Here is a 25129-nt window from a genome sequence, read left to right as displayed (position 1 = left end):
AGGCTGGACCCAGCATGGCCCAGATTCCTTAGCACACAACTACCCAGGATCCCAGAAGTGGGCCAACATGCCCCTCCTTCTCTCTCTAAACTACCTGACTGTCTGGGTTGTGGCCAAGCAGATGTAAGTCATTTGCACTGAATTCCAACGCTGTATCTGTCGCTGAATGAAAACTTACTGTATTGCTGCACTAGGCCTTGGAAAGATATTGGAAGAGAAATGGTCCAGGGCGTGGCAAACCTGATCCCCAAATACTCCTCCCTCCCCACTTCTAGCTTTGGATCCCAGAACAGAGAGGTTATGATGCTTCAGAATTGAAGCTTCTTCAGAGCCTGGAGGTCCCATCTGGGGTTGTGTCCATGGAAAAATTAAGTCGAGGCACAGTTTATAGCTCTCCCTGGCCGCCAGCATCTGAGGAGATGGTGGCTCTGAGCCGGAACCCTGGACTGAAGCTGTGGCTGCTTCTCCTCTGGCCTTTGGGTGAGCCAAGGTTTGATTTCCATGGCTCTGAATTTACTGCTGAGTGTGCATGGGTGTGTGTGTCTGAATCTGATCAAACTCTCAGCCCTGGCCAGAAGGGAGCTTGTCCATTTCCCTCTCCTTGGAAGCATTGGTGAGGGAGGCCCACGGGGTGTGCTGGGGTGAGGAAGGTTCAGTTTATCTGGGTCCTCAGGCTTTTCCCTGGGGTTCTCCTTTGGGATTGTCCTGGAATACCTGCGTCCTTGGCCATGATGTAGTGGTGCTCTAGCAGATACCCCACACCCTTGTGGACCTTTGGTCTCCTCTCTGTGGTTTCCCCACCCCACCTAGGCCTGGCCCTTTGCAGGCATCTCATGTGTATGGTCATTCAGCCTGGACAGCCCTGCTAGCCAGCAGGAATAAAAATGAGGGATCTCTGTTCCCTTTGGGGGTTTGTAACTGGCCATAAACTTCAGGCTCCTCATGCTCCCAGGATGTGAACTTGGACGTGATAATGCGGAGTAGTAGAGAAAATAGTGGGTGGGTTCAGCGTCAGGAGGCCTGGCTTCCTAGCTGTGTGAGCATGGACAACTTGTGAACGTAAGACTCAGTTTGCATATCTGTAAAATGGTGAAAAATATACCCTTGGCTCATAGGATTGTTTTAAGGATGAAATACACTGCTTACCATGAACTGAATAAAATCATGTATGCAAAAGCACTCTGAAAACTGCAGAGTACTATACAAATGTAGGTTATTCATCCTGAGTTTAGTCTCAGTAATGAGGGAGGGAAAGTTGGTGGTGATGGGGGGAGGGGTGGGAGGAAAGGGATATGAAATAGAGAATGTTCCGGAACCTTTCTTTTCTGACTAAGGGAAGAGTAATGTGACAATGCCAAGGTAACTATTCTTTGGGTATTTCTCTTTAAAAGGTTGGTAGAATGGGAACTGGGAGAGAAGGGAAATCTGCTTAATGATATTTGTAGGAAATCAGGGGGAGACATACACCCCCAAAGGCTGGCTACTGTCTATAGACAGGGTAGTACTGAGTTGGCAAATAATATAATAGCTGACACTTACTGATGTCAGCCAGCTAGTAAATGACAGAGAAGAGATTCAAAGCAGGCAATCCCACTCCAGACCCTGTGCTCATAACCTGGGTGCCACTCTCAGGGAGATATTGGGTCTTGGGAGAACAAAAAGTGGAAGCAGAGTTACAGAATTCATTCACACTGGATTCCTTGATTTGAATGCTTGTGAAATGGCACCAGACTGGGACATACCTTAGGTAACAAACTTCTCAAGGACAGAGTTCCTGGAGGACAAATTTCCTCCACCCCGCTCTAGTCCAGCATAGTACCTTCTTAATTCTTGCATTTCCTATGGTCACATATAGCTTTAGAATTGGAAAGTCATTTTCCTGCAAAGAAATGACTCTCCCAAGGTCACATGATTACTAACAATGCTGGAACTTGCTCCACAGATCACTTTACTACTAATGAAAGGACCTATCCTTTGGCATTTCAGAATGTACCTATCAGTGGCCTATCAGTTGACCCTATCATTGTTGGGAAATTCTCTTCTCTCAAGGTGATGGAATTCACTGTCCTCAAATCTCCATTTTGTTAGAGATTAAGGACACTGGACACCCGTGTTGGGGCAGAGGCTCTTGAGGTATGGAGAAGGAAGAGGAGAGGGACTCCCAATAGCCCTAAGGCAGAATACAGAATCTGTGACAAGGGATCTTTAGCAATTCATCCTTCCTCTTTCTTGAGAACTTCCCGTAGTAGGTGTAGTCTTACCTAGCAGAGGCTTCATAGTGTTTCAGAGAGAAGCCAAAAATCATTTGCCTCTTTGGAAACTCTTTTCCTTCCTCCTTAACTTTCACACCTGCCACTCTTCTTTCTCGAAAACATTGTTCAACTCCCTTCCTCCTGGACCTTTCTCTCTTAACCCTAGCCATCCCTAGTCACTGCGAGACTAATCTCCTGGGCAGTGGTTTCTTTTCTCCTTGGTAGTTCTTCCCACCATGCTTTGTGCTTCCTTCTAAGTCTCTGCCCCGTGGATCCTGTCTTATGGGTTAGCTTCTCTTTCTGTATCCTCCCCACAGTGGAGGTGGATGCCAGGCATGAGAGCTGTTCACACATGTTCCCGAGGCCCACCAGGAATAAGCTTGCATGGAGGCAACCTCTCCTGCCAAGTTTTTTCTCTCTTTCTATCTTAGTCTACTTGGTACCCTTGACAGCAAACCAGAAGGCACAGAGTGAGGGGAAAAGAAGAGAGATTCCATTTTGAGGAAATAGTACAGTTTGCCTTGCTAGGGCGAAGAAATAGATACGAGCTCTTCCCGTCTCAGGTTCAGATTAACCTAGAACCCAGATAGGAATAATGATGGAGCCCTGCCACTGTTGAGACATCTCTGAGAGCCCCACTTTTCTGAAAGCAGAGTGTCTGTCACATTCCTGACTTGCCATGCTGTTGTGTCTTCCAAAGGGTAAAAGAAGTTAAAGTACTAGGAGCACTATTACAGCGCATTTAATTCTGACCCAAGATGGAGAGATTTTTTGCAAATTGGATATTATGGGAACCTAGGAGAAGGCAACTATATTTTCCCCAAAATATTATAACCAGGATGTCAGATTTTCACTTTAGAATTCAAGAAGGCAGATTTCTTCCTTCCTTCCTTCCTCCGTCCCTCCCTCTCTCTCTCTCTTTCTTTTTCTTTCTTTCTTTCTTTCTTTCTTTCTTTCTTTCTTTCTTTCTTTCTTTCTTTCTTTCTTTCTCTTTCTTTCTTTCTTTCTCTTTCTTTCTTTCTTTCTTTCTTTCTTTCTTTCTTTCTTTCTTTCTTTCTTTTCTTTCTTCCTTCCTCCCTCCCTCCCTTCCTTCCTTCCTTCCTTCCTTCCTTTCTTTCTACTAAGAGAAAAGATGGATACAGTTCCCTGACAAGAGACTTTGAAAGATAGAGTGGTTCCAAACGGTTGGCAATTCTCTGAAGTACAATTTTGATTATGCTGTTGTATATGGTCCCAACAAGGAAGGCAAAAAGGAGCCACTTGAGGAAAAGTTCAACTACCAAGAAAGGCAAGAGCATGTGATAAAGAGGAATAGCCACCAGCACTGAGTGTCTGTCTACCCGTAGCTTTTCAAATTTTATCTTAATTCCACACCGCCCCCCCAATCCTTGGAGGAAATGGATGATAATGGAATTGTCTCATCCCCATTTGCAGATGGGAGAACTGAGGTTAAGCTTAGGTTTACATTCAAACCAAGATTAAGAAACATGGCTAAGGTTGTACAACTAATGAAAGAAGAGCCAAAGTTTGAGTGTAGGTCAGGATACTTCTAGAACCCGTGTTCCTTCTGTGCTACACTGGAGGGACCTGTGAGGAAAAAATGTCAATGAGGCCCAAGTTCTGCATGAGATGGGACTTCCCCAAGAGCCAGGTGACAGCAGCACGTGTTCTTCTGAAAGTCGTCTGTGGAAGAAATGATCACAAGAGTAATGAAAGTCTGTCAGATAATGTTTAAAAAGAGCTCATTCGTTCATTCAACAGATGTTTTTTGAGTGCTTACTTATGACTTTAGGTGCTTTCAGTGACTAGGACACACAGCCTTCCAGAACATATTGCTGGGTTGGGAACATAGACAAGTGAGTAGGCTGGGTGTAGGGGGTGGGGTAGTATGGGATGCTTTGAGAACTCGTAAGCGGGGCATTTAGGGTGGTCAGACTTCCTGGAAGAAATGAAATGTTAGCTGAGATCTGAACAATGAGTAGGCGTTGGGGTGGGATGGAGGGTGAAGCGAGTGGTAAAAGAGGTGGAGGGAAATTAGTTTAATTTGGCCAGAGGCATTGAAGGAGTTTGCATCTTACCTTTTATTCATCCATCCATCACCCGTTATGCATTGAATGTACATGATGAACCTGACGCTCTCCTCAGTGCACAGCAGTGAAGAGGACAGACAAAACGAACTACCTGGAACAGTGCCTGATACATGGCAAGGGCTCAGTAAATGGTGGTGGTCACAATTATCTTATCATCTTCCAATAGCAGGTTTGTGCTAAACCCTAGGGATACAAGCTTGAGTTCAGTATGGCCCCTGACCTTGAGGTAACCACATTGTACTCCAAAAAATGCAAGTGAACGGATGAGTTTCTTTACGTAGTGCGCTAATTCTATAAGCTCAGTATGAGTCACTAGTCCTGTGGCTGCCCCAAGAGTTGGTGTAATCTTGGGCAGCATTTCATAAAAGTATAGAAGCTAGGACTAGAGTGCTTAATATTTTGGGGGTCTCTAAATTCTGAGAATCTAATAAATGCTATGGAGTATCGACCTGGAAAAACCAATGACAATTTTGCCTTCCTCATTCAGCTTCAGAATCTCTGATGCTACAACGGGGAAGTGATAACTCTTCTCTGGGTTGGTCAGACCACCCTCAGAACACAGTATTTAACAGCTCTGTGCCATGTGTAAAACATTGTATTGAGCATCGTGAGGAAGACAAAGATATAGGAGGTGATTTTTTTCTTCAGATTGATGGGCTTATATCTATACAGTGCTTTGTAACTATAAAGCACCTACATGGATAGGTTGTTTTCATTCTCATCACCAGTGGGGTAATACAAAACAATATAAATGCAGTGGGATGCATTAAAATTTTTACAGATGTCCGAAAGAGAGCAAAGTCACTTTCAGTCTTAGGAGATGAAAGGAGGCTCTAACGTAAGAGCAGGTATTTGTAGAGGGCACTAGCATGAGTGAAGTTTTGTGGGAAAACATGGGGCCCTGGAGAATGGTTAATAGCCATCAGCGTTTTGGGGGTCATGCAGGGGACTGGGCTGGGACTCAGTGTGGGGGGTCTTGAGTACCTGATAAGGAAGGGGAGAGACAAAGTATTTCATTGGAAGAATGACACGATCAGAGTTGTGCTGCAGGATTCCCTGGCACTGGAGTGCAGATACCTCAAGGAGTCGGCAGGGGAGACAGAGAGGCTAGCTAGGACGTTATTCTAATGGTCAGGTAAGAGAAAGGAATAATAATTTTTTGGTGCTTAAGATGTGCTTTCTATAGGTTATTTCACTTAATGAAAGTAATCAGAATCTTGGAAAGGAATGGACCAATTTGAGAGAGGTTAGAACAGAAAGGCTGAGGGACTTTCTTCCCTGGAGGATTTTGGGAACGGACAAGATTGGTTGTGGTTCAGTCTGGAAAGAGCACTTGAGTGGGAGTCCGAGACCTGCTTCCCGTTCCACTTCTGCCACTGACTACCTGTGTGACTTCAGGCAAGTCATTTTTCCCCTGCGGTCTTTGGTTCTCTTATCTGCAAAGCTGTGGGTCTGGTTTTTAGGGTTTGTTTGCTTGCTTGCTTATTTATTTATTAGCTTGTTTTTTTCAGTGGCTTGAGACAGTGACACAGTGTGTTGGTGTTTGGGGAGAGCTTGGGGGTGTACCAGAATAGTCACCAATATCAGCTTGAACATTTCATAAAATGCAGTATGCCTGGGTCTCCATGGCAGGATGGGAAAAGGACCTCAAACAATTTTGGCCTCAAACAAGATTCAGTTTAACTTTTATTTATTTATTCTAATTTTAAATGTTATTTATTTTATTATTTGCTTATTGAAGTGTGGATGATTTACAACAATTTGACTCAGTGTCTTTTACTACTTGTGTGACCTTGGGCAAATTACTCATTCCTTTTCTGTTTTCATAAAATAAGGATAATAATATGCACAGTTAAGGATTGTTATGAGGATTAAACAAGACAATACCTGGCACAAAATGCTGGGGTGGATGGGGGAGGTCTGTTTCCTTCCTTCTCTTTCTGTGATGCTCCTATTCACTTAGCCTCCCTCTCTGTCCCCCCCACCCCCAACCTACCTTCTCTTTCTTTTCACCAAAACAAAGTGGGATACCCTGACTCCAGGCACGACAGTGGACATATCCGTGTAGTACTAATTTGACAGACTTTGTGATGGAGTTTACATACATTGCAATGGTATTTCAGCAAGGTAGCTAAGGATGGTTAGTTCCATTATGCCTGCACATTCAGTCCCCCCATCTCAGTATCCCTTTCCCTGTGGTTTGGGGATTCTGGACACTGAGGCCATCTCAAAAAGGATCTCATTTCTCAGTTCCCTCTTAGGGCCCTGCATCCTGAGTGGGGTTTCTCCTTTGACCTTGGTAAGAGAGAATCCGTGGTCTCCCCCAGGGTTCAGTGTCCTTGGCTGACCCGGAGCAGGACATCCTTCCGGCCTGCTACCAGGAAGAGTGGAGTGGAACTTCATGGCTACTGGGTGAGGCCAGGCTAACAGCAGCCAAGGCCAAGTACTGGGGGGGAGGGTCAGTGACTTAAAGGGACAAGCTGCCTGGTGGGCAGCGCTTGGGGGGACTTGTGTCCTGGAGAGGGGCAAGGGATTCCTGGGGCTCAGGAACTGGGACCAGGGGAGGCCATGGACAGTCAAGGCCTATGGCAGAGATCCACCTCCCCTACCTTTTAATGGATCATTTCTCCCAGTGCCACTAGAAATTTCCTTTTCCACTTCCAGATTCCTTTAGGTTGAGCACCCCTCTCCTCAGACTCTGCTTTTTAAATGCAAACGTCCCTGGGAGGGACTAACACTTTGGCCTCTAACACCCCTGTGTAAATTAGTATCAGATGTTTGGTGGTGTTTTGTTTTTGTGTGTGTGTGTTTTTTTCTGGTCTGAAAGAAGGGGGCTACTTGAGAGCTGACACCCCTTTCTTTTCCCACTCTGGTTTGTGAGGACCCCAGGGCTTCTCCACTCTGCCTTGACCTAGGAAATAACACCTGTCCCTGAGGCTGTCCAGAAGCCAGGTGACCTTTGGGCAAAGGCTCTCCTGGGCTCTTGTGTCTGGAGTCTCCTTCCCTGGCATTTCCCTCCCTGGTGCTCTCCTCACTGGCCCAGCCTGTCCCCGAATGCTGGAATGTGGACAGGGAAGGCCCAGAGCTGCCCCTGGAGCTTAGAGGTCCTGTTTTCCTTTTTCTTCTTGTTCAACTTTCCGTCTACTCAGAGGCAAAAAATATACAAATCAATTTTCACTGCAAAGTAAAGGAGCTGTTACAGTGGAGGATTACTGGACTGAATGTCAATATTATGTCATAGTATGAGTGTGTTTCGTGTGTGGTAATTGCAATCATTGTTGCTTTTGTTGTGATCATCCATTTACAATGCTTGGTGCCAGTTTATTTGTCTTTTGTAAAAATAAAATACAGTGTGTGTGTGTGAGTTGTGGGGAAAAAATTTATTAGATTTATAGATAGAACAAGATTTGTAGTCTGAACTTAAAAGCTTAAAGAAAAAAAATACTTCATTGCTTCAAAAAAAAAAACAAACAACTTTCCGTCTACTTTTCTCAGGCTTCTTTGCCAGTGGCACTAAGGCTGTCACCTCGTGGTGTCTAGGCCAGCTTCTTCTCCTACCCTTAGGGAGCTAATGAGGGAATGAGTCGGAGGGGGCGGGAAAGTGTGCAGTTTGTGTGATTACTGTGGCTTTGGGTGCCTGGGAGTGACTGCAGTCTATCAGGGATTTTCTTGATTTGGGGAGTTAGCACTAATTGCAGATATTCTCTATGATTAGACTGCATGTCAAGATTGCTGGTTTAGGGACTGTGGTGGCAGAGGGACAGTGGGCAGGGCTTGTGGACAGTGGCGCAGAGCCTCCCTACCAGGAGGGCGGGAAGGAGCTTGCCCTGGGCACGGTGTGGCGGCCGGTCTTTGCTCCTCCGAGGTTCCCATGGATGACCGGCTCAGTCTTTTTCTGCTCGACTGCCTTTTACCCTCTTCTGCGCCAAGCAGGTGGCTGTCAGCTGCCCACACAGCCTGTCCTTGCCCCCTGGCACAGGCAGTGCCACTACACTGGGGCTGCTGGCCCCACCTTCTCTACCCTGTAGAATTGTCCTGGGGACCAAGTCCCTCAGTCCTGCTCGTCCCAGGCTCTGGCACACCAGTGCCAAGTGTGTACTCGTGGGATGGAGTGCAAGGCTGGGGCCAGGGTTGTTTCTGAGGACCAGCACCAAGTAGCCTCCCCACGTTGGTTCTGTGGGCCCTTCCCAACTCTGCCGTGGCTCCGCAGTGAGACCCAGGGCAACGTCGCTGACCGTCTGTGGGCCTCATTCTACTAGACGGTAGGACCCTGTCATGGAGAAGAGAGATTACCTTTTAGATGTCTAAGAAAGGTGCTACCAGAAAATAACCAAAGAATTGTTATAATTGAATGAATTGGAGACACTCCCTAAAGATCAGAGTGTTGATCCCCAGCAAAGATGTCATTCTTTTGCAGGATGGTCTCACTGGCATTCTGCGGTAGACTCTGGTTAGTCTGATGCCTCTGTAGTTACCCTGAGATACACCCCCATCCCCTTGCCATGGGGTTGGGCTGTAATTTGAAGTGCTGCTCAGGGCTGCCTCCTTCCTCCTTGCAGACTCTGATGGGTTAGCCCCACCTAGCTTGTGAGGACCCGGGGAGTCTGGACCTGAGCCGTGAGGTGGAGGACATTGCCTCTCATCTCTCCCCTCTGGTGAGTCCTCCAGGCAGAGCAGAACCTTGCTGGCATTTTGGGTCCTCGCTTTGGTGCCCCGGCTGGACGGGAGCAGCTGTGACCTGCTTTCTGGATCCTGCTTAATGGGCTGGCCTCCTCTAGCGAGTTTTCCCAGCCCGTGAAGGAATCCTGGAGAACTGGATTCCAAAGGGCATGAGCTGGGGAAGCTGGACTGGAGATTCAGCTAGAGGTGACAGAGGCGACAGTCTGAGCCTTGCAGGAGCCCTTGGTTTGCAGCAAGCAAGTGGCACCGAGAAGGGCTGCTGTGTCCCCATGCCCTCCTCCACCCACTTTCTTACATCCTCCTCCCAGAGGGGCTTCCTTTATGCTTCAGGAGCCTACAGGACCTTCAGAGAGGCTAAGGTTTCCTAGATGTTGCTGTTTGGAAATGTCAGGTTGTTTTTCTCATGTGGGTGGGCTGGTGTGAACTTTGTCCGTAAAGAAGTTTCCTCAGGAGTCCTCTCAACTGGAGGCCAAGATTATTAAGGGAAGGTCATCCTGGGAGCTCCTCTTTTCCTCCACCATCCAGTCCACCTCCTTTCTCTGGAGGGTCGAGGAAACTGGAAGAGTAATTCTTAACCACCGTGCTCCTTGGAGGAAACCCGGCCGATCTGAACTAGAAGGCCTGGTTCTTGGGGCTGCGGTGGCTGAGGGCAGGGGGTGGAAAAAGCAGGAAGTGTGGACCGGACAGAAGGGAGATGTGGCTGTTCTGGCTCCCGGGATGGTTCCTGGCCAAGACCTTTCTTTCCCTTTTGCCAAACGTTCCATTCAGCTGATTGCCAGCTCCTGGTCCCGGTCCCTGCCATCTTAATCGCCAGCTCTAGGAAGGAAAGTTTTGAGAGGAGCCACGAGCTGCCTCACCTCTTCCATCACTGACTCTCTTTGTACCCAGATCCCAAATCTACAGGGTGTGTGCTAGGAGCTGTGATCTCCAGGGATTCCTTGTGTGTGTGTGTGTGTGTGTGTGTGTGTGTGTGTGTGTGTGAACAGAACAGCTGCACAAATGGTTTCTGACCCGGGGACTGGGGACTCAGGACTCTGAATGCAAACCCGACTGATGTAACTGTGTCACACAGCCTCCTGTCCCTCTGCTCTCTTAGGACCCAGAGAGCCCTTTATTAACTCTTGTGTCCACTTTGGCTTCAATTGGTGGAGAGTCCAGGGTAGGCCCAGGAAAGAGAGAAATGGAAAGTAAGTTCCAGTAGCAAAACTGAACCACATGGGGCTGCTTTAATTTGGCTGAGAGGAGGCTAGAGAGGGGCTGTATGAGTGGGAAGAAAATGAAAGCAGTTATATTCAGTTTCCTCACATTTGGAATTAAGTGAGAACCACACAGAGAGAACATAGTTAAACAAGAGAAAGACTTTGTTGGTGCGTGTGACTCAGTGATGGGCCTGACATCAAAGAAGCTTGTAGAGCTGTATAAAACCTGTAGGTTTTCAATACGGAAGCAGGGATCAGCTGCACATCTGTTTGAGGCAGGGAGCTGACCTACTTGACTTATTGTTATACCTTCCTGCTGGAGGAGTCGTATTCCTGGCACAGGGCATGCTGACTTCCCTGTTGGAGCTGGGGCTGTGGGAGGGGAGAGGTGGAGCTGGGCAGCAGAGTGTGGAGTGAGGGGGTGGGGGACGGGTACCTGGCTGCAAAACCAGTGGGATTTGGGGTCTGGGTAAGTGTGGGTGCTGGGGGTAGATAGGGGCAGGGTCCTCTCAGAAGAGAAAGCTCTGGGAGCCAAAGGGATTAAGTCCTTAACCCCTTGAACCATTCTGTCCTGAGAGGAGGCACTGAAGGTCTCTTCCTAGGGCAGTCCTAGAACTGAGTCATTTTCTCTTAGTAAAAACTACTAACAGGCTGGGGGCTTGAGACCCTCCATATTCTTCACCACCTTTCTCGATAGCTCTCCATTTCCCCTGCTCAGTGAAGATGGGTCAAGATGTGCAAGGTTCCCTGCTTTGTGCCCGAAAGGGGAGATTGAATTATTTATGATACATCTGTCACCTTTGTTAGACCATAAGCTTCCTGGAATTGTGCCATGGTCATCTGAATACTTCTGGGTCTAGCATGGTACCTGGCATGTAGCTGGTACTCAATGCCCATTAGAATCCAGCTCTGTGGCTCAGGATTTGGGGAGATGACCGAGACCCATTAGTCTGTCCCAAGCAGGGCAGTTCTCATACGGTGCCCTCCAGCAAGACAACAGGAAGCCCTCTCCACCCACAGCTGGTGTCATCGCTGGACCCTGGGACCCCTCCCTCTCTGGCACAGGCACGGAACAGAACCAGCTCACCTGAGGGAGTGCCCTCTCCTTTCTCTCCATGCTCTGACTCTGAGCCATTGTGTGGCTCTGCCCTGACCCCCTTCCTCCCCGCCTGACCTCCAGCCATCTGTTGGCAGCTGTGTGGGCTGAGTTTGGTGCCGCCTACACCCTGGCACCGACCTGCTTGGCCATAAGCATGCCCTCTTCCTTTACCAGCTGACTGCCTGGTGCTCTTTGGGGTTCCTTTCCCCAGTTCCGTCCTGTCTTCCTGGTAGTTCTGAAACCCTAGTCTTTCTTTGGTGTCAAACTTTACTGCACATCTGAATTGCCTGAGGGGCTTGGAAATGTTCAGAGTCCAGGGATTCACCCCACTGAATCAAACCCTCCAGGAGAGGGGCCAGGAATTTGTATGTTTGAAGAACTTCCCAGATGATAATTACAAACATTCAAATGTGGACCCTATATTGGATAATATTATTGTTAAATAATAACAATTACAATTTAACATATTGTCAACGTTAAATTTAGCCGGTATGCTAACTGGCATTGTGTTTACATCGGAGAATGTCCTAGTTCTGTAGAGATTCAGGCTGAAGTATTTAGAAGTGAAGCGTTTGCATCTTAACATTTGAAAATGTTAAGCAGAGAAAGAGAAAGTGTGCTCAAATGTGGGGAAATGTTAACAACTAGTGCATGCAGGTGGTGAAAGGAATCTGGCTGAAAATGGTCTTTCAGATGGTTTCCATCTACTTTCTGAGAGATGGATACTAGAAGAGAACACAGCTAGGGCCACCAAGGTGCACAACTCCAGCAGGCACCATTCTCTTTGTTGTGGTAGAGGGTGTCATTCATGTAGAGTACAGTGTGTGGGTGCTCCGTGGAGTTGTGCGACAGAGCGGTACTGGCCCCAGTCTTCTCTTCCTGGATGAGCTGCAGAGTAGCAAAGACCCAGGCCCTCGCCCACCCCAACTCTTTCCTGGGACCTATATGGATATTTGCTTTTTTACAGAATCCCTAGTAGCCCTTGAGGACTCAGGGAATAGAGAATTTGTCAACCCAGCAGAGCCTGGCAGGGAGGGAACTGAATTGGGGAAGAGAATGGGGGAGGCAAGAAACATGAGACTCTGATTCCTAAAATACTTTGTGTATCCCCACCCCTCCTGGAAGACGAAATTCTGAAATTCGGGGCTGAGTTCTTAGCGGAAGCCAGCTCCCTTTAGCTGCAGGTGGTTGGGGTTGGTTGCTCCTGCCTTCCCTCTTTCCCTCTCTGGATTTCCCCTGTGCCTGGCTGCTGCCCTGAACCTTCACCCCACCTTAGGGGTGGCTCTCCCGGTCCTGGTGTCCTGGTCCTGCGGGGGATGCTGCTTGTCCTGCCTCCTCACCATGGATCCCTCAGCATCAGAGCGAGCAGAGCACTGCACTTTTTGGAAGGCACAGCTGCCGGTGTAGCCCCGGGTGCAAGACGGGCTGGGCCCCCTCTGCACAGCTGACAGACAGTCTGGTGGTGTCCTGGCTGGGAGCCAGGGGGCCGGTGGTTAGAGAGGGGTGGCTTAGCTTTCCGTGTTTGAATTCCAGTCTGGGAAGAGCCTTAGGAGCTGGGCCTGCTGGATCTCCCTCGGGTCTTTTTTTTTTTCCCCTCAGCCGCGCCGTGTGGCTTGTGGGATCTTAGTTCCTAGATCAGGGATTGAACCCGGGCCCTCAGCAGTGAAAGCGGGGAGTCGTAACCACTGGACCACCAGGGAATTCCCCCTCAGGCCTTTCTTCTCTTTCCTCCCAGGGATAACTTTGGCGTCCTCTGAGAAATGTGACTGAAGGGAATCAATAGGTCAGAATCAAAGAATCCCAGGGCTGGAAGGCACTTTCTGTGGTGGTCTTGTCTATCTACCCACCTGCATTTACAGATGCCAAACCTCGTCCTGTTAGTTGAAACCCAGTCCTACCTTTGAAGGATCCCCAGGGAAGGACACCACCTGCATCCTGATCACACATCTCTGTCTGAAAATTCTTACCACCAGAAAGCTCTACCCTTATATGCCAGTTGAAGTACATTTTTCTCAGTGGAAATGAGGTGATTTTGGAACTTGAGGATCTTAGTGGGAGATGACAGATTCATACACATTTAACTTTGAATAAAATATTTCAAGATGATATTTGAGGTATATACAGGTTGCTATTGGGAGCATGAACGTGGGGCACATTGTTGAATCTGGAGGTTCAGAGAAGGCTTCTTGAAGAACTTGATGTCAGAGCAAAGTCTGAGCAGTTAGAATCACATAGGCAAAGAGAGTTGGCAGTTGGGAAGAGCGTGCCCTGGAGCCGGAAGATACTGCACGAAATCACAGAGGTATCAAATACGTGGTTCTGAATGGTTGGAGATGAGAGGGAGATGGGGGCTGGTGATAAAGGCCTTGTAAAGGAATCAAATAGAGAGCCTTTGAAGGGGTTTAAGCAGAGAGTGAGATGATCAGATTTACACTTTAGAAAGAGCCCTCTGACTGCTCTGCGGAGCAAGCTTTAAAGGAGGAAAGATTAGGAGGAGGAAGGACTGTTTGAAGGCTATTATAATAGCCCAAGTGGGAGAAAATACGGGTTGAATTAGGGCAGCAGCAGTTAGCATAGAAGGAAGGACTAGATTTGGGAAGTATTAAGAGGAAAAGTTGGCAGGCCTTGGTGATTGGATACGGGGTGAAAAGGAAGGAGGAATCCAGGATGACTGTCGGGTTCCTAGCTTGGGTGACTGGATCGTGCCATTCACCCAGATGGGGAACCAGCAAGGAGGAGAAGGTTGTAGGAAGGAAATAAGAAGGTGATAGTTCAGTTTTGAACATCTGGGCTTTGAGATATGGGTGGGCATATCAACTTGACGGGGGAGAGACACATTTGGAATCATCAACACGCACGTGATGTGAGTGGGAGAACAGATGAGACTGCCCAGTGGGGTTGTCACATTAACAGAGGCTGAGAATGGAGTCCTGAGCCAACACCAATATTTCAGGGGTGGACAAAGGAAGAGGAGGACAATGACAGAGGTGGAGAACACAAAAAAGTAGCGTCATGGAAGCCAGGGGGTGGAGGATGTAAGGAAGAAGGGAGTGGTCTGAGAGCCAAGTGCAGCAGCAATGTCTGGGCAGATAGAAATGCCTGTGGAACCGGGTGGCCTGGGCATTGTTGTTGGGGCATTTTAGTGGAATGTTGGGGGCAGAAGTCAGATTACAGTGAGTTGAAGAGTAAATAAGGGAGAATTGAGAAACATCATGTGTCTTCTGTGAAGCTTGACTGGGAAGGGAAGGAAGGACAGGGAGGGTATGAGCTGAAGGACAGAAAGGCAAGAGAGGGTGCTTAGGGTGTAGGGTTCTGGTTTTTGTTCCTTCTTTTTCTTTTTAAGGCTAGAAGAAGCTTGATCGTGTTTATGTGCTGAAGAGAGAGACCCAGTTAAGGAGAAGAGGTGAAAGTACAGGAGAGGGAAGGGAAGTTGGTGGAGCATCGTCCTGGAGGAGATCCAGTGGGTGGGGCAAGCGCCCTGGAGGCTTCTACCACAGTGGGAGGCTGGGACCTGCTTTCCCTGAGACCAAAAGGAAGAAGGGGAGGCCAGGGATTTCCCTGGTGGCGCAGTGGTTAAGAATCCACCCGCCAATATAGGGGACACGGGTTCGAGCCCTGATCTGGGAAGATCCCACATGCCGCGGAGCAACTAAGCCCATGTGCCACAACTACTGAGCCTGCGCTCTAGAGCCCGCGAGCCACAACTACTGAGCCCATGCGTCACAGCTACTGAAGCCCGCGTGCCTAGAGCCCGTGCTCCACAACAAGAGAAGCCACTGCAATGAGAAGCCCGCACACTGCAACGAAGAGTAGCCCCCGCTCGCCGCAACTAGAGAAAGCGCGCGCGGCAACGAAGACCCAACGCAGCCAAAAAATAAATAAAATAAATTAAAAAAAAAAAAAAAAAGAAGAAGGGAGGCCAAATGCAAGTGTGGATAAGTTAGTAGGGAAGAGAGGCAGGAAGGTGAGAGAGATTATTTCCAATGGCCTCTGTTTTTCTCTTCACAGTGGTGCCTGGCTAAGGCCAGTGTTACTACTCTGCTTGTCCCAGCTTGGGGCTGAAAATACAGTCGTTCTCTGGATTAAAAGGCTTAATCTCAGTTCACCTTTGAGCATTTATCTTGTGTGTCCCATCAAAAGTACTAGGCCCTCCTTTTCCTGGGCCCAGTTTCCCAACTCTGGGCAGCCAAGTTCTGGGTATCTTCATCTGCGCATCCAATTCCTTTGAATTTTAAATAGCAAGACTCCTTCTTACCCTCTGTGGATAAAAAGTAATCTATAAGGAGCTGTTGAAGCATGGAGAAACTCAACAGGCAGAGAAATCAGCAGAGAGCCGCTTTGTTATGCCCTGAAGCTGGGCTTGGGCTATTCCATTTTAGGGAAAATACTTCCTAAGACTCACTGAGCCAGCGTGTGCCTGATGGATGCACCAGGATCCTGGAAGGGCACCTCAGGTTAAGGGATACTCTTGTCCTAATTTGTTTGGGGTCTGACGGAACTTACCACCCACGAATCTATCTGAACTTTTTTCCTATTGATGCTTTCAATTTTCTAATCATGAGGAAGGACGTGCTTCATATGTTTGTTACCTGCTGGGTAACAGTACAATAAAATGAAGGCTTTTTGATAATTTTATGAAATCATGAACTTCGCAGCTGCTGGTGAGAAGGGTCAGAAACCACTTACTAAACACACACCTGCCCCAACCTAATCTGAAACACATACACACACAGGTCCATGGTTCTCAGCTTCAGCTACAGGCTAGAACCTCCTGGGGAGTTTTAAAAAATACCACTGCCCTACTGCAGACCAATTAAATCAGAATCTCTTGAGAGTACCTGGGCTTCAGTACTTTTAAAAAATTCCTGTTTCTAATGTGCAGCCAGGGTTGAGAATCACTGGGCCAGCTAGCCTTTTCGTTGCAACTGTGCCTTCAGTGCCTTTTCACGTCACGGCTTCTAAAGGAAAAGGGTACCAACACTGGAGTGAATGAAGGGGCTGCTCGTGGCCAGAGGCAGCTGGCTGGCAGGTGTTATCTGCCTGTCTGGCTTCCTAAGGGCTGAGGGAACTCAGTATTTCGGCACACCTGTACTCCATCAGGTGCCCGGGTCTCACCTGTTGGCAAACTTTGTTTTATTGCTCATATTGGTGCATTTTGGGAGGATCTTAGTCCAGTCTGAGTAGCTGTTTCATAGGGCTTTGTTGTACTTTTCATTTATAGCTTTATTGAGGTATAGTTGACATACAATAAATTGTACATATTTAAAGTGTGCAACTTGATAAATTTTGACATATGTGTATACCCATGAAACCACAATCAAGACAGTGAACATTTTCTTCGTTCCCAAAGTGTCCCTGTGCTCCTTTGTAACCCTCTTCCCACCCCTTCCCAGAGAGCCACTGATCTGTTTCTGTCACTGTAGATTAGTTTTCATTTTCCAGAATTTTATATAAATGGAATCCTACACACTCATACTCTTTTGTCTGACTTCTTTTCCTCAACATAGTTACTTTGAGATTCATCCATGTTATTGCATGTATCAATAATTAATTCCTTTTTGTTGCTGAGTAGTATTCAGTTGTTTGGACGTATCACATTTTTTTAATCCATTCACCTGCTGATGGACATTAGGTTGTCTCTAGTTTTTTCATGTTACAGATAAGACTGCTGTGGATATTCATGTACAAGTCTTTGTGTGGACATATACTTTCATTTTTCTTGGGTAAGTAATTAGGAGTGGGATAGTTGAGTCATACGGTAGGTGGATGTTTACCTTTTCAAGAAGCTGCCTATTTTCCAAAGTGGTTGTACCATTTAACATTCCCCACCAGCAGTGTGTGAGAGCTGTCCTCTTTATTTATTTTATTAAAAAAATTTTTTTATTGAAATATAGTTGATTTACAATGTTGTGTTAATTTCTGCTGTACAGCAAAGTGACTCAGTTATACATATATATATTCCTTTTCATATTCTTTTCCCTTATGGTTTATCACAAGATACTGATGATAGTTCCCTGTGCTATAACAGTAGGACCTTGTTGTTTATTCATCCTATATATAATAGTTTGCATCTGCTAATCCCAAACTCCCAAACCTCCCCCGGCCCGCGCCCCCCTTGGCAACCACAAGTCTGTTTTCTATGTCTGTGAGTCTGTTTCTGTTTAATAGATATGTTCCTTTGTGTCATATTTTAGAGTCCACATATAAGTGATATCATATGGTATTTGTCTTTCTCTGTCTGACTTACTTCGCTTAGTATGATAATCTCTAGGTCCATCCACGTTGGAGAGCTGTCCTCTTTAAATTGACTGAAGAGCCCTTGTCTCCATCTTTTCCTCTTAGCTGGTACAAGGTGCCTCCTTCTTTCTTCGGGGTACCTGTGAGCAAGATGAGGATGGGATTTAGGGACCAGAAATGGAAACATGTATAGATGCATTGAAGTGTGGATGAAAGTAATAGATAAATAAAGTTGTCTTGGTATCTCTTTTTTTCTTCATCTTTCTGTTTCTTTCCATCTGTTGTAGGCACTCAAGAAACAGGCAGTGGCCCAGATTATGTCACCCAATCAGATTATTGACACGTCTCTTTTTGTGGCTGAATGATTGATATTTTTCCTCCTCACTTGCAGGTACCCAGACACCATGCCACAACCCTGCAGAACTGACATTGCCAGGAAGTAGAAGACTTCCTTGTTTCTTCTGTCCCCCATCCTCACCATGTCTTCGACTCAGGGCAGTGGGGAACACTGGAAGTCACTGGAGTCTGTGGGCATCAGCCGCAAAGAGCTGGCCATGGCCGAAGCCCTGCAGATGGAGTATGATGCTCTGTCCCGGCTTCGGCACGACAAGGAGGAAAGCAGAGCCAAGCAGAACACAGACCCCTCTCTCATCAGCTGGGATGAGCCCGTCCTAGACTTCTACAGCAAGCCAGCGGGAAGGCGGAAGGACCTCAAGCTCTTACGTGGTCTTTCTGGCTCTGACCCTACCCTCAATTACAACTCGCTCTCCCCACAGGAAGGGCTGCCCAACCACTCTACCTCCCAGGGCTCCCAGCCTGGCCCAGATCCCTGGCCCAAAGGCTCCCTGGCTGGAGACTATCTCTACATTTTTGATGGTTCAGATGGGGGGCTCTCTTTGTCCTCAGGACCGGGGGACACAGATGACTCTTTTAAGAAACTGTCCCCACCTCCTCTGCCTCCCCGAGTCTCTATCTGGGACACTCCTCCCCTGCCTCCCAGAAAGGGGTCCCCCTCATCCTCCAAGATCTCCCAGCCCAATGACATCAACACTTTTTCTTTGGTCGAACAACCTCCAGGCAAACTGCTGGGGCATCGGCTCCTAGAAGAGGAAGAGGAGCTGGGAAGTGGGGGTCCAGGGCGCCTACTGGGGTCCATGGACTATGACGGTATCAATGATGCCATTACACGGCTCAACTTGAAGTCAACCTATGATGCAGAGATGCTGCAGGATGCCACCAGGGGCTGGAAGGAGGGCCGGGGACTCCTGAACTTTGGCAAGGACACTCCTGGAAAACCTGTGGCCCGGAGCAAGACCATGCCCCCTCAGGTGCCCCCCCGCACCTACACCTCCCGCTATGCCAACCGGAAAAATGGGACACCTGGCAAGAACCTCCAGATTTCTGCAGCTCCGGTGAGGACCTTATTGTGTTTCTTCTGTCCCCTTTCCCCTTGTCATTCAGAAACAGAGTCCCTCTTTCTTCTTTGCTGTCCAAATCACAATCTGCTCCACACTCACCCCTTCAGTCCTCTCCTGCCCTCTGCTTCTGACATTGGTCCCCCGGGCCGTGGTGGGGGAGGGAAGAGGGACACTAATAGAGAAGGCTCCTTTTCAGGGCCAGTTTTGTGTATCTTGGCCAAATGGTCCTTCTGGGGGCAGGTGTTTTGGAATGCCCGCTTCGTGATATAAGGACAGAACTGGGGTGAGGGGATACACTGTTGACTGCATGGCTGAATGGCCTTGTGCACTGGGGTGAGTTCCTTCTGCTTTCTGACTTTCTGCTCTGCCAAAAATGCTGCGTGGTGATGAGGTTCAGTCATGATACTAACCAATGTTTAGTGCTCACTAAGTCCCAGACCCTGGTCCAGACCCCTCAGCAACCCTGCCTGATGATCCGCAGTGGCGTAGCCCTGTTCTGTCTCATCCCAGAGCTCCATTGTTCTCGCTGGCTCGCTCACTCGCTCTCTCTGCGTTACTCCCTCTGTCTCTCTCTCCCTCCCTTTGTCTCTCCCCCTCTGTCTCTCTCCTCCTTGTCCTCCGTGTGTGTGTGTGTGTGCGCGCGTGCGCGCGCACATCTCTCTCTCATTGTGATAAAATATACATACCATAAAATTTACTATCTTAACCAATTGTAAGTATACAATTCAGTGGCATTAAGTACATTCACACCGTTGTTCAGTCCTCACCATCATCCATCTCTTTTCACAGTGAAAATGTTAAGAAAAAAGTATGCAGTATGACAGTAATTATTTCACTTTTATCAGTATATAGTATAAAATAGCAAACTCTCTGCACAGAAGCACGGCGTAGGTTCCAGGGCAGCTTTGATCTTTTTCTGGTTTAAAAAGTGTCAGCAACATCTCCATGGGCGGGACCTGAAGCCTGCTTTGTGTTTTGCACTTGGAAACCCTGGCCCCAGGGGGAGTCGAGAGGCACCCCTGTGGCTGATGACTTCTGTCCTAACAGCTTTCCACCTCATTCCCTCCCTGTTTCCTCCTTATTCATTGTCTAAGGGACACTGGGGCGTTCCCACCTTGTGTCCCAGCAGTTGGGATCCTTCACAACTCTGGAAAAGCCATGTGGTCCTTCCTTCCTGTGCTTCGGCTAAGAGAGTCCCCCAGAGCAGAGGCAGCTCCTGGGTTAAGTCACAGCTCTAGAGCGCAGGGCTTTTTAAAGGCCTTGCTCTGAGAGGTGGGGCTGTTCCTGCTATTTATAGGGACAGGGAGATTCTGTTCTGCACAGCTGGGCCTGCTTGCGCAGCGGCAGGCCACCCTGGTAGGTGGTCACCTCTGTGGCTTCTTCTCCTGCTTCCCCCCCACTCCCTCACCCTTCCCCCATCCCCTGTGTGTTATCAGAATTCTGGGAGGGAGCTTGGTCCAGAGTCTCCTTGAAGAAGCTAGGGCAAAGCAAAAAGCCCTTGCCAGTTCCTAGGGGGAAATGCGGCCTTGGTCTTCCCCACCCCAGCTTGGTGCAGGGGCTCATCCCACTGGGAGGGGGAGCCCCTCGGGCTCTCGACCCATACCACCGCCCCGCCTTCGCCGGGCTTCCAGCCGGAGGGACCCACCTTATCCCAGGCCTGTGGAGCCAGCTAAGGAAATGGTTGGCTCCAAATGCCAGCCTGGTACCCCTGCTGCCAGCCTCTGCCCCGCAGATGCCCCCAGCCAGCATCGGGTGATGCCATCAGGGCCTGCCAGCAGGGCAAACGTAAGTGGCTTTTGTTTTCTTATGGAGCCAGTGAGTGGTACTGAAAGGCATGAAAATGGCCCTCAGTCGCCACTCTGTTCTCTACCCTCCTTGCCTTCCCCTCCTCTCGCTGTCTCTCTGTCTCTGTCTGTCTCTGTCGCTCTCTCTATCGCTCTCACTTTTGTGGGTTAGTTGCTGACAGTGGTACTATTGTTTTGACTGGGACACAGGCATGAACTTGGCAGAGCCAGGGCCTCCCATGCCAACTGCCCCCACGGCTACCCTCCCCTCTCTGCACCCCCTCCATGCTCACCCAGGGGAGCAAGGCCAATGAGAGAGGGTCACTCAGAGGAAACAATCTGGATATTCAGATGAGGAGCTCAGTTGCTGCCATCTGCCCGGAGGGGCGGGGAGGACAGGAGAATAGCCAGGGGGAGGCTGAGAGGTGAGGCGTTGAGTGTGTGCAGACTGTCTCCCCGGAAGTATCTGCCTTTACCGGATGCAGGCCGGCACTCCGTCAGAGCTGCCGCTTCATTCCCTTGCGGTGGCCCCCCTGGTGGCTCTGGGCGGGCCGGCCGAAACCTGCCAGGCACCAGCTCCTCCTCCCCGCGGCTGTGCTGCAGGCCTTGTTCGAGGGCTGCTTTAGAACTCCTCATGGGGGACTGAAAACAGTTCTGTGGTGGGAGACAGTTTGAGGTCTCGTCTGTGAGAATCCCCACCAGCACACACATGTTCTTGGACAGGAAGTGGGGCCCAGGCAGGCTTCCTGACATTCCAGCTGTTGGGGACCAGAAGACTTGGGAGCCAGGAGGAGCTAAGCCTTCTACCCGGTTCTTTCCTGCCCAGAAAGCTGCTTTGACGCTTTCTTCCTCCAGTAGTACTGACTGGGAAGGCACGTGTGTCTTGAGTCATTGCCTCCATTCACGGTCTCTCGGTCTCTCTCTGAGTTGGGTCCCTGGGGCTTACTATGGATGTTGAAGCTTTGCCCAGGGCTCAGCTTCCCTGGGGACTGCTTGGGCAACCCACTTGCTCTGGCCTCAGTGGTGGGACGGGGAAAAACAGCTGTCTGCTCAGCTCCCCGCCACGCCTCTGGGGGCATCCCCCAGAAAGCCAGCCCCACGGCCCAGCGTGCCGGGAACCACCTGACCTGCAGGGTTGAGCTTATTAGACACTGGCCTCTAGGGAAGGAGGTTCGGCCACACTCATGTCCATCCCACCCAGGCTTCCAGACTCAGCTAAGGCGTCAAGTACTCTTCCAACTTGGCTCTTGGTCTCCCAGGACGGCAGATAAATATATTCCTGGATTTCCCACATTTTTTTTATGCCCCTTTCACTGGAAAGTCTTTACACCTAGAGTTTAAGAGTTTAGGCCTAGGAGCCTGTGGGAAGGGGATGGCATGAGGGAAAAGGCACTGAGTAAGTTGTTCTTCTCTTAAAGGTGTGCTCCCGACCCCACGCCGTTGCCAATGGCCATGAGTTGTTTGAGGTCTCAGAGGAGAGAGATGAGGAAATTGCTGCCTTCTGCCACATGCTGGATATGTAAGAGTTAAAGACTGGGGGGTTGGGGAGGGTTGTGGGCGCTGGGGAGGAGAGTCACCCCTTTCAGAACTTTCTAGGGAGGAAGAAGAGCCATATTTAATACATCTCAATTTACAACTATGGGATGCTTCCTGCAACTGGTATTTGCAGGCTTTTTGGAATCTTAGAAGTTTCACAGTTTGGACAAAATTCAGGAAACCTCGATCTAACAGTCAAATTGTTCCAATCACTTCAGGCTCAGTTGCCTTTAGGAACAAACACACCCCAGATGGAGATAAGAGTGTAATCTTATCTGGAGCTAAAAGAGAAAGGAAATGGAAAATTTTTCCATGGAAAGCTGTGTGGTTTTAAAACTATCCTTAATGTTCAACTCAGCTTGGGAAACATTTTGCAACTGGAACAGATGTATCAAGAACAGGGTTTCCCCCAGCTGCTTCCCCCCTGCCCCCATCCTGGCCCACAGACCCACGGGCTGAGTGGGGACGGAGGGGTCCTTGGGCCTCAGGACGGGAGGTCCCAGCAGGCCTCTTGTTGACCATTCTCTTCTGAAGGCACAGCGACGGTCCTTCTCCCTCTCTTCCTGCACAGCCTCCGATCTGGCTCTGACGTCCAAGACTACTCCCTCACTGGGTATGTCTGGAGCACTGTCACCCCAAGCCCGGAGCACCTCGGGGATGAGGTTAACCTGAAGGTGACCGTGTTGTGTGACAGCCTGCGGGAGCCGCTCACTTTTACCTGCAACTGTAAGTTAGTGGGGAGTCGGTGTGAGCATCCCTAAAGGTGGGGCAGGGGTGACGGTGTTTTGACTATGTGGGGTCTTTTGCCGTTGATTCCCAACCCCAAACTGTGTGTTTGCCTGCTTTATCTGGTTGTTGATGGCTCTGGGGGAGGGGATCAGGATGAGCCCCGCCTTCCCCAGTGTTCCCCCTCATTGCTTCCCCTGCCTCACCCTTTGCAGGTTCCTCCACTGTAGACTTGCTCATCTACCAGACCCTGTGCTATACCCATGATGAACTGAGGGGTGTTGATGTGGGTGACTTCGTGCTAAAGCCCTGTGGGCTGGAGGAATTCCTGCAGAAGTGAGTGCCCTGGTGGGGACAAGCGGGCAGGAAGTGGCACCTGCCTTCTAGGTAGTAGGATTATGAGGGGGCTTCACCGGGGTGGTGCTGGGCTCGAGGCCTGGGGCTGGCAGCTCCCTGCCAATCCCACAGCCAGGACTCCTGCTTTCTGGGCATACTGTCAGCCACGTCGTACTTTCCCCAGGAGCTCGATCTTCCAGCGGGATTGGCTGGCTTCCTGAGCCAAATCTGCTGTGGAAAGAGCTTGGAACTGGGATTAGGCAAAGACTGAGTTGTATCTGCTTGCAGACTTCTGCGTGTGGAGGGGTGTGTGTATGGGGGCGGGGGAACTGTGTGGGGTAGCTTCTCCCGCCCTAGATTATGTGTGGGGTCTTTATGGCCAAGGGCAGGAGGAGGACTGGGCAGAAGCGCCCTGTGGAAATAGCGGTAAAAATCACAGTTGCTCTCTCCTCCCCCTTCCCCTGCCGACAAGCCTTTCCCCCGCTGGCATGTGCAGCTGGTTATCCTCCTTAGCAAAGGCTCGCCTCCAGCTCCCGTACATCCAGTGCCCTCTGCAGGGAGCAGCCTCCCTGGAAAGTCTGATGTGGACCAGTGGCAGCAATCCCCTTTCCACTGCCTTGGGACTCTGGGGTGCTGGGGTGGTGGGAAGGGGGATTGTACCCCTCAGGTGGTACAGCTGTGTGGCAGGCTGTAGAGTCAGCCAGAGGGCAGCGGATAAGGAAATAAAGAGAGCTGCTTTCCGCCCTAAGCTTCCGGTTGCCTACTGCCCACTACTACTGGCCACTTGGTAAAGCAGATCTTGGGAGTGGGGAAGGAGAGGCCGGCATCTCAGGTCTGAGGAGTGCGCGATGAGGGCCACCACTTGCTCTTTCTCTTATATGCAGGTCTAGATGCAAGGATGGTTGATCTATGGCTAGAGCAGTTCTTGGCTGGTTTCTTTAACCTTAGGGATATTGTGGGCCCTTCCTGGCCTCTGTGCCCTCAACTGGAAAACTGAGAGAAAAGAAGGGGGCAGGGCCCTACGTGGCACAACTCCAGGCAGCACAGTTCAAATGTGTATCGCTCTCCCCTAGAGGAATAGAAGGGGCCCCAGACTCAGGGGCTCCTGGCGAAGAGCACCTGCCACTGTTGTAAGGGAGCAAGGGGCACAATGGGTCACATCAACACAGCTGGTTTGGGTTCCAGCTGCCACTTGCTAGTTGTGGAGCTCTGACCCTCAGCTTCTTCTGTAAAATGTAGCAAGGGTTAAATATGCGAATGACCCAATGAGCAATCAGTAAATATTCCCAGGGAAGGACCAGTCCAAAGAGAGGATGCGGGTTAGATGGATACTGTCATTTCCCTTGCAGCTCCCTAGTCCTTGAGCCCCCAAGTCCAGAGGTGGTAGATAAGCCGTCAGCTTCTGACATCTTGCCAAGACCCAGGTGGAGTGTTCCAGGCGAGGTGGAGAAGGATTTTTGGTCCTAGGGTCATGCCTCTCCCACTCTAACTTGAATGTACACAGAGGAAGGCCTTCCACAGAGAAGGTCAAGCAAGTCCCCGGAGGACCTGTGTCCATCACTCTTGGTCCAGGAGCCCCCTCCTCCGCCAAGGCTCTTCTCTTCCCTCCCATGCAACAGAAAAGCCCAGACCCCTGAGCACAAGATAGCTGCCTTGGGTGGGGGTGGAAAGGACCCTCTGGGGGTTCCAGAAAGCTGCTAGCTCCCAAGGAGGCGCTGTGTTTCCTACCCTTGCTTAGAAAAGGGGCTGACGCTGAGGGGGAGTGGCGGGTC

At 49.5% G+C, this 25129-nt stretch overlaps 1 protein-coding gene across 4 annotated transcripts in view; it reads left to right on the top strand.

The window, feature by feature from the left end:
* The window catches only part of PIK3C2B (phosphatidylinositol-4-phosphate 3-kinase catalytic subunit type 2 beta), a 58965-nt gene that overhangs the window by 1415 nt on the left and 32421 nt on the right, over positions 1-25129 (top strand). For 2 of the 4 annotated variants that reach the window (XR_449664.2, XM_007166167.2), the window contains exons 2-5: positions 17949-18969; positions 22178-22278; positions 22867-23021; positions 23237-23357. Coding sequence is in view for 3 of the 4 variants with exons in the window: in XM_007166167.2 (XP_007166229.1) it covers positions 18037-18969; positions 22178-22278; positions 22867-23021; positions 23237-23357 (1310 nt within the window). In the remaining variant the exon portion in view is untranslated. Of the gene's footprint in view, positions 1-17948; positions 18970-20317; positions 20761-22177; positions 22279-22829; positions 23022-23236; positions 23358-25129 lie in introns of those variants that run through there. The other 2 variants (XM_007166168.2, XM_028167561.2) reach the window with 2 other exon arrangements.

Source organism: Balaenoptera acutorostrata, chromosome 1 (assembly GCF_949987535.1).
Source record: "Balaenoptera acutorostrata chromosome 1, mBalAcu1.1, whole genome shotgun sequence".
In the NCBI taxonomy this organism is placed as follows: Eukaryota; Metazoa; Chordata; class Mammalia; order Artiodactyla; family Balaenopteridae; genus Balaenoptera; species Balaenoptera acutorostrata.
Note: the sequence above shows the minus strand (reverse complement) of the source record. Positions and strands in the feature narration are given on the sequence as shown.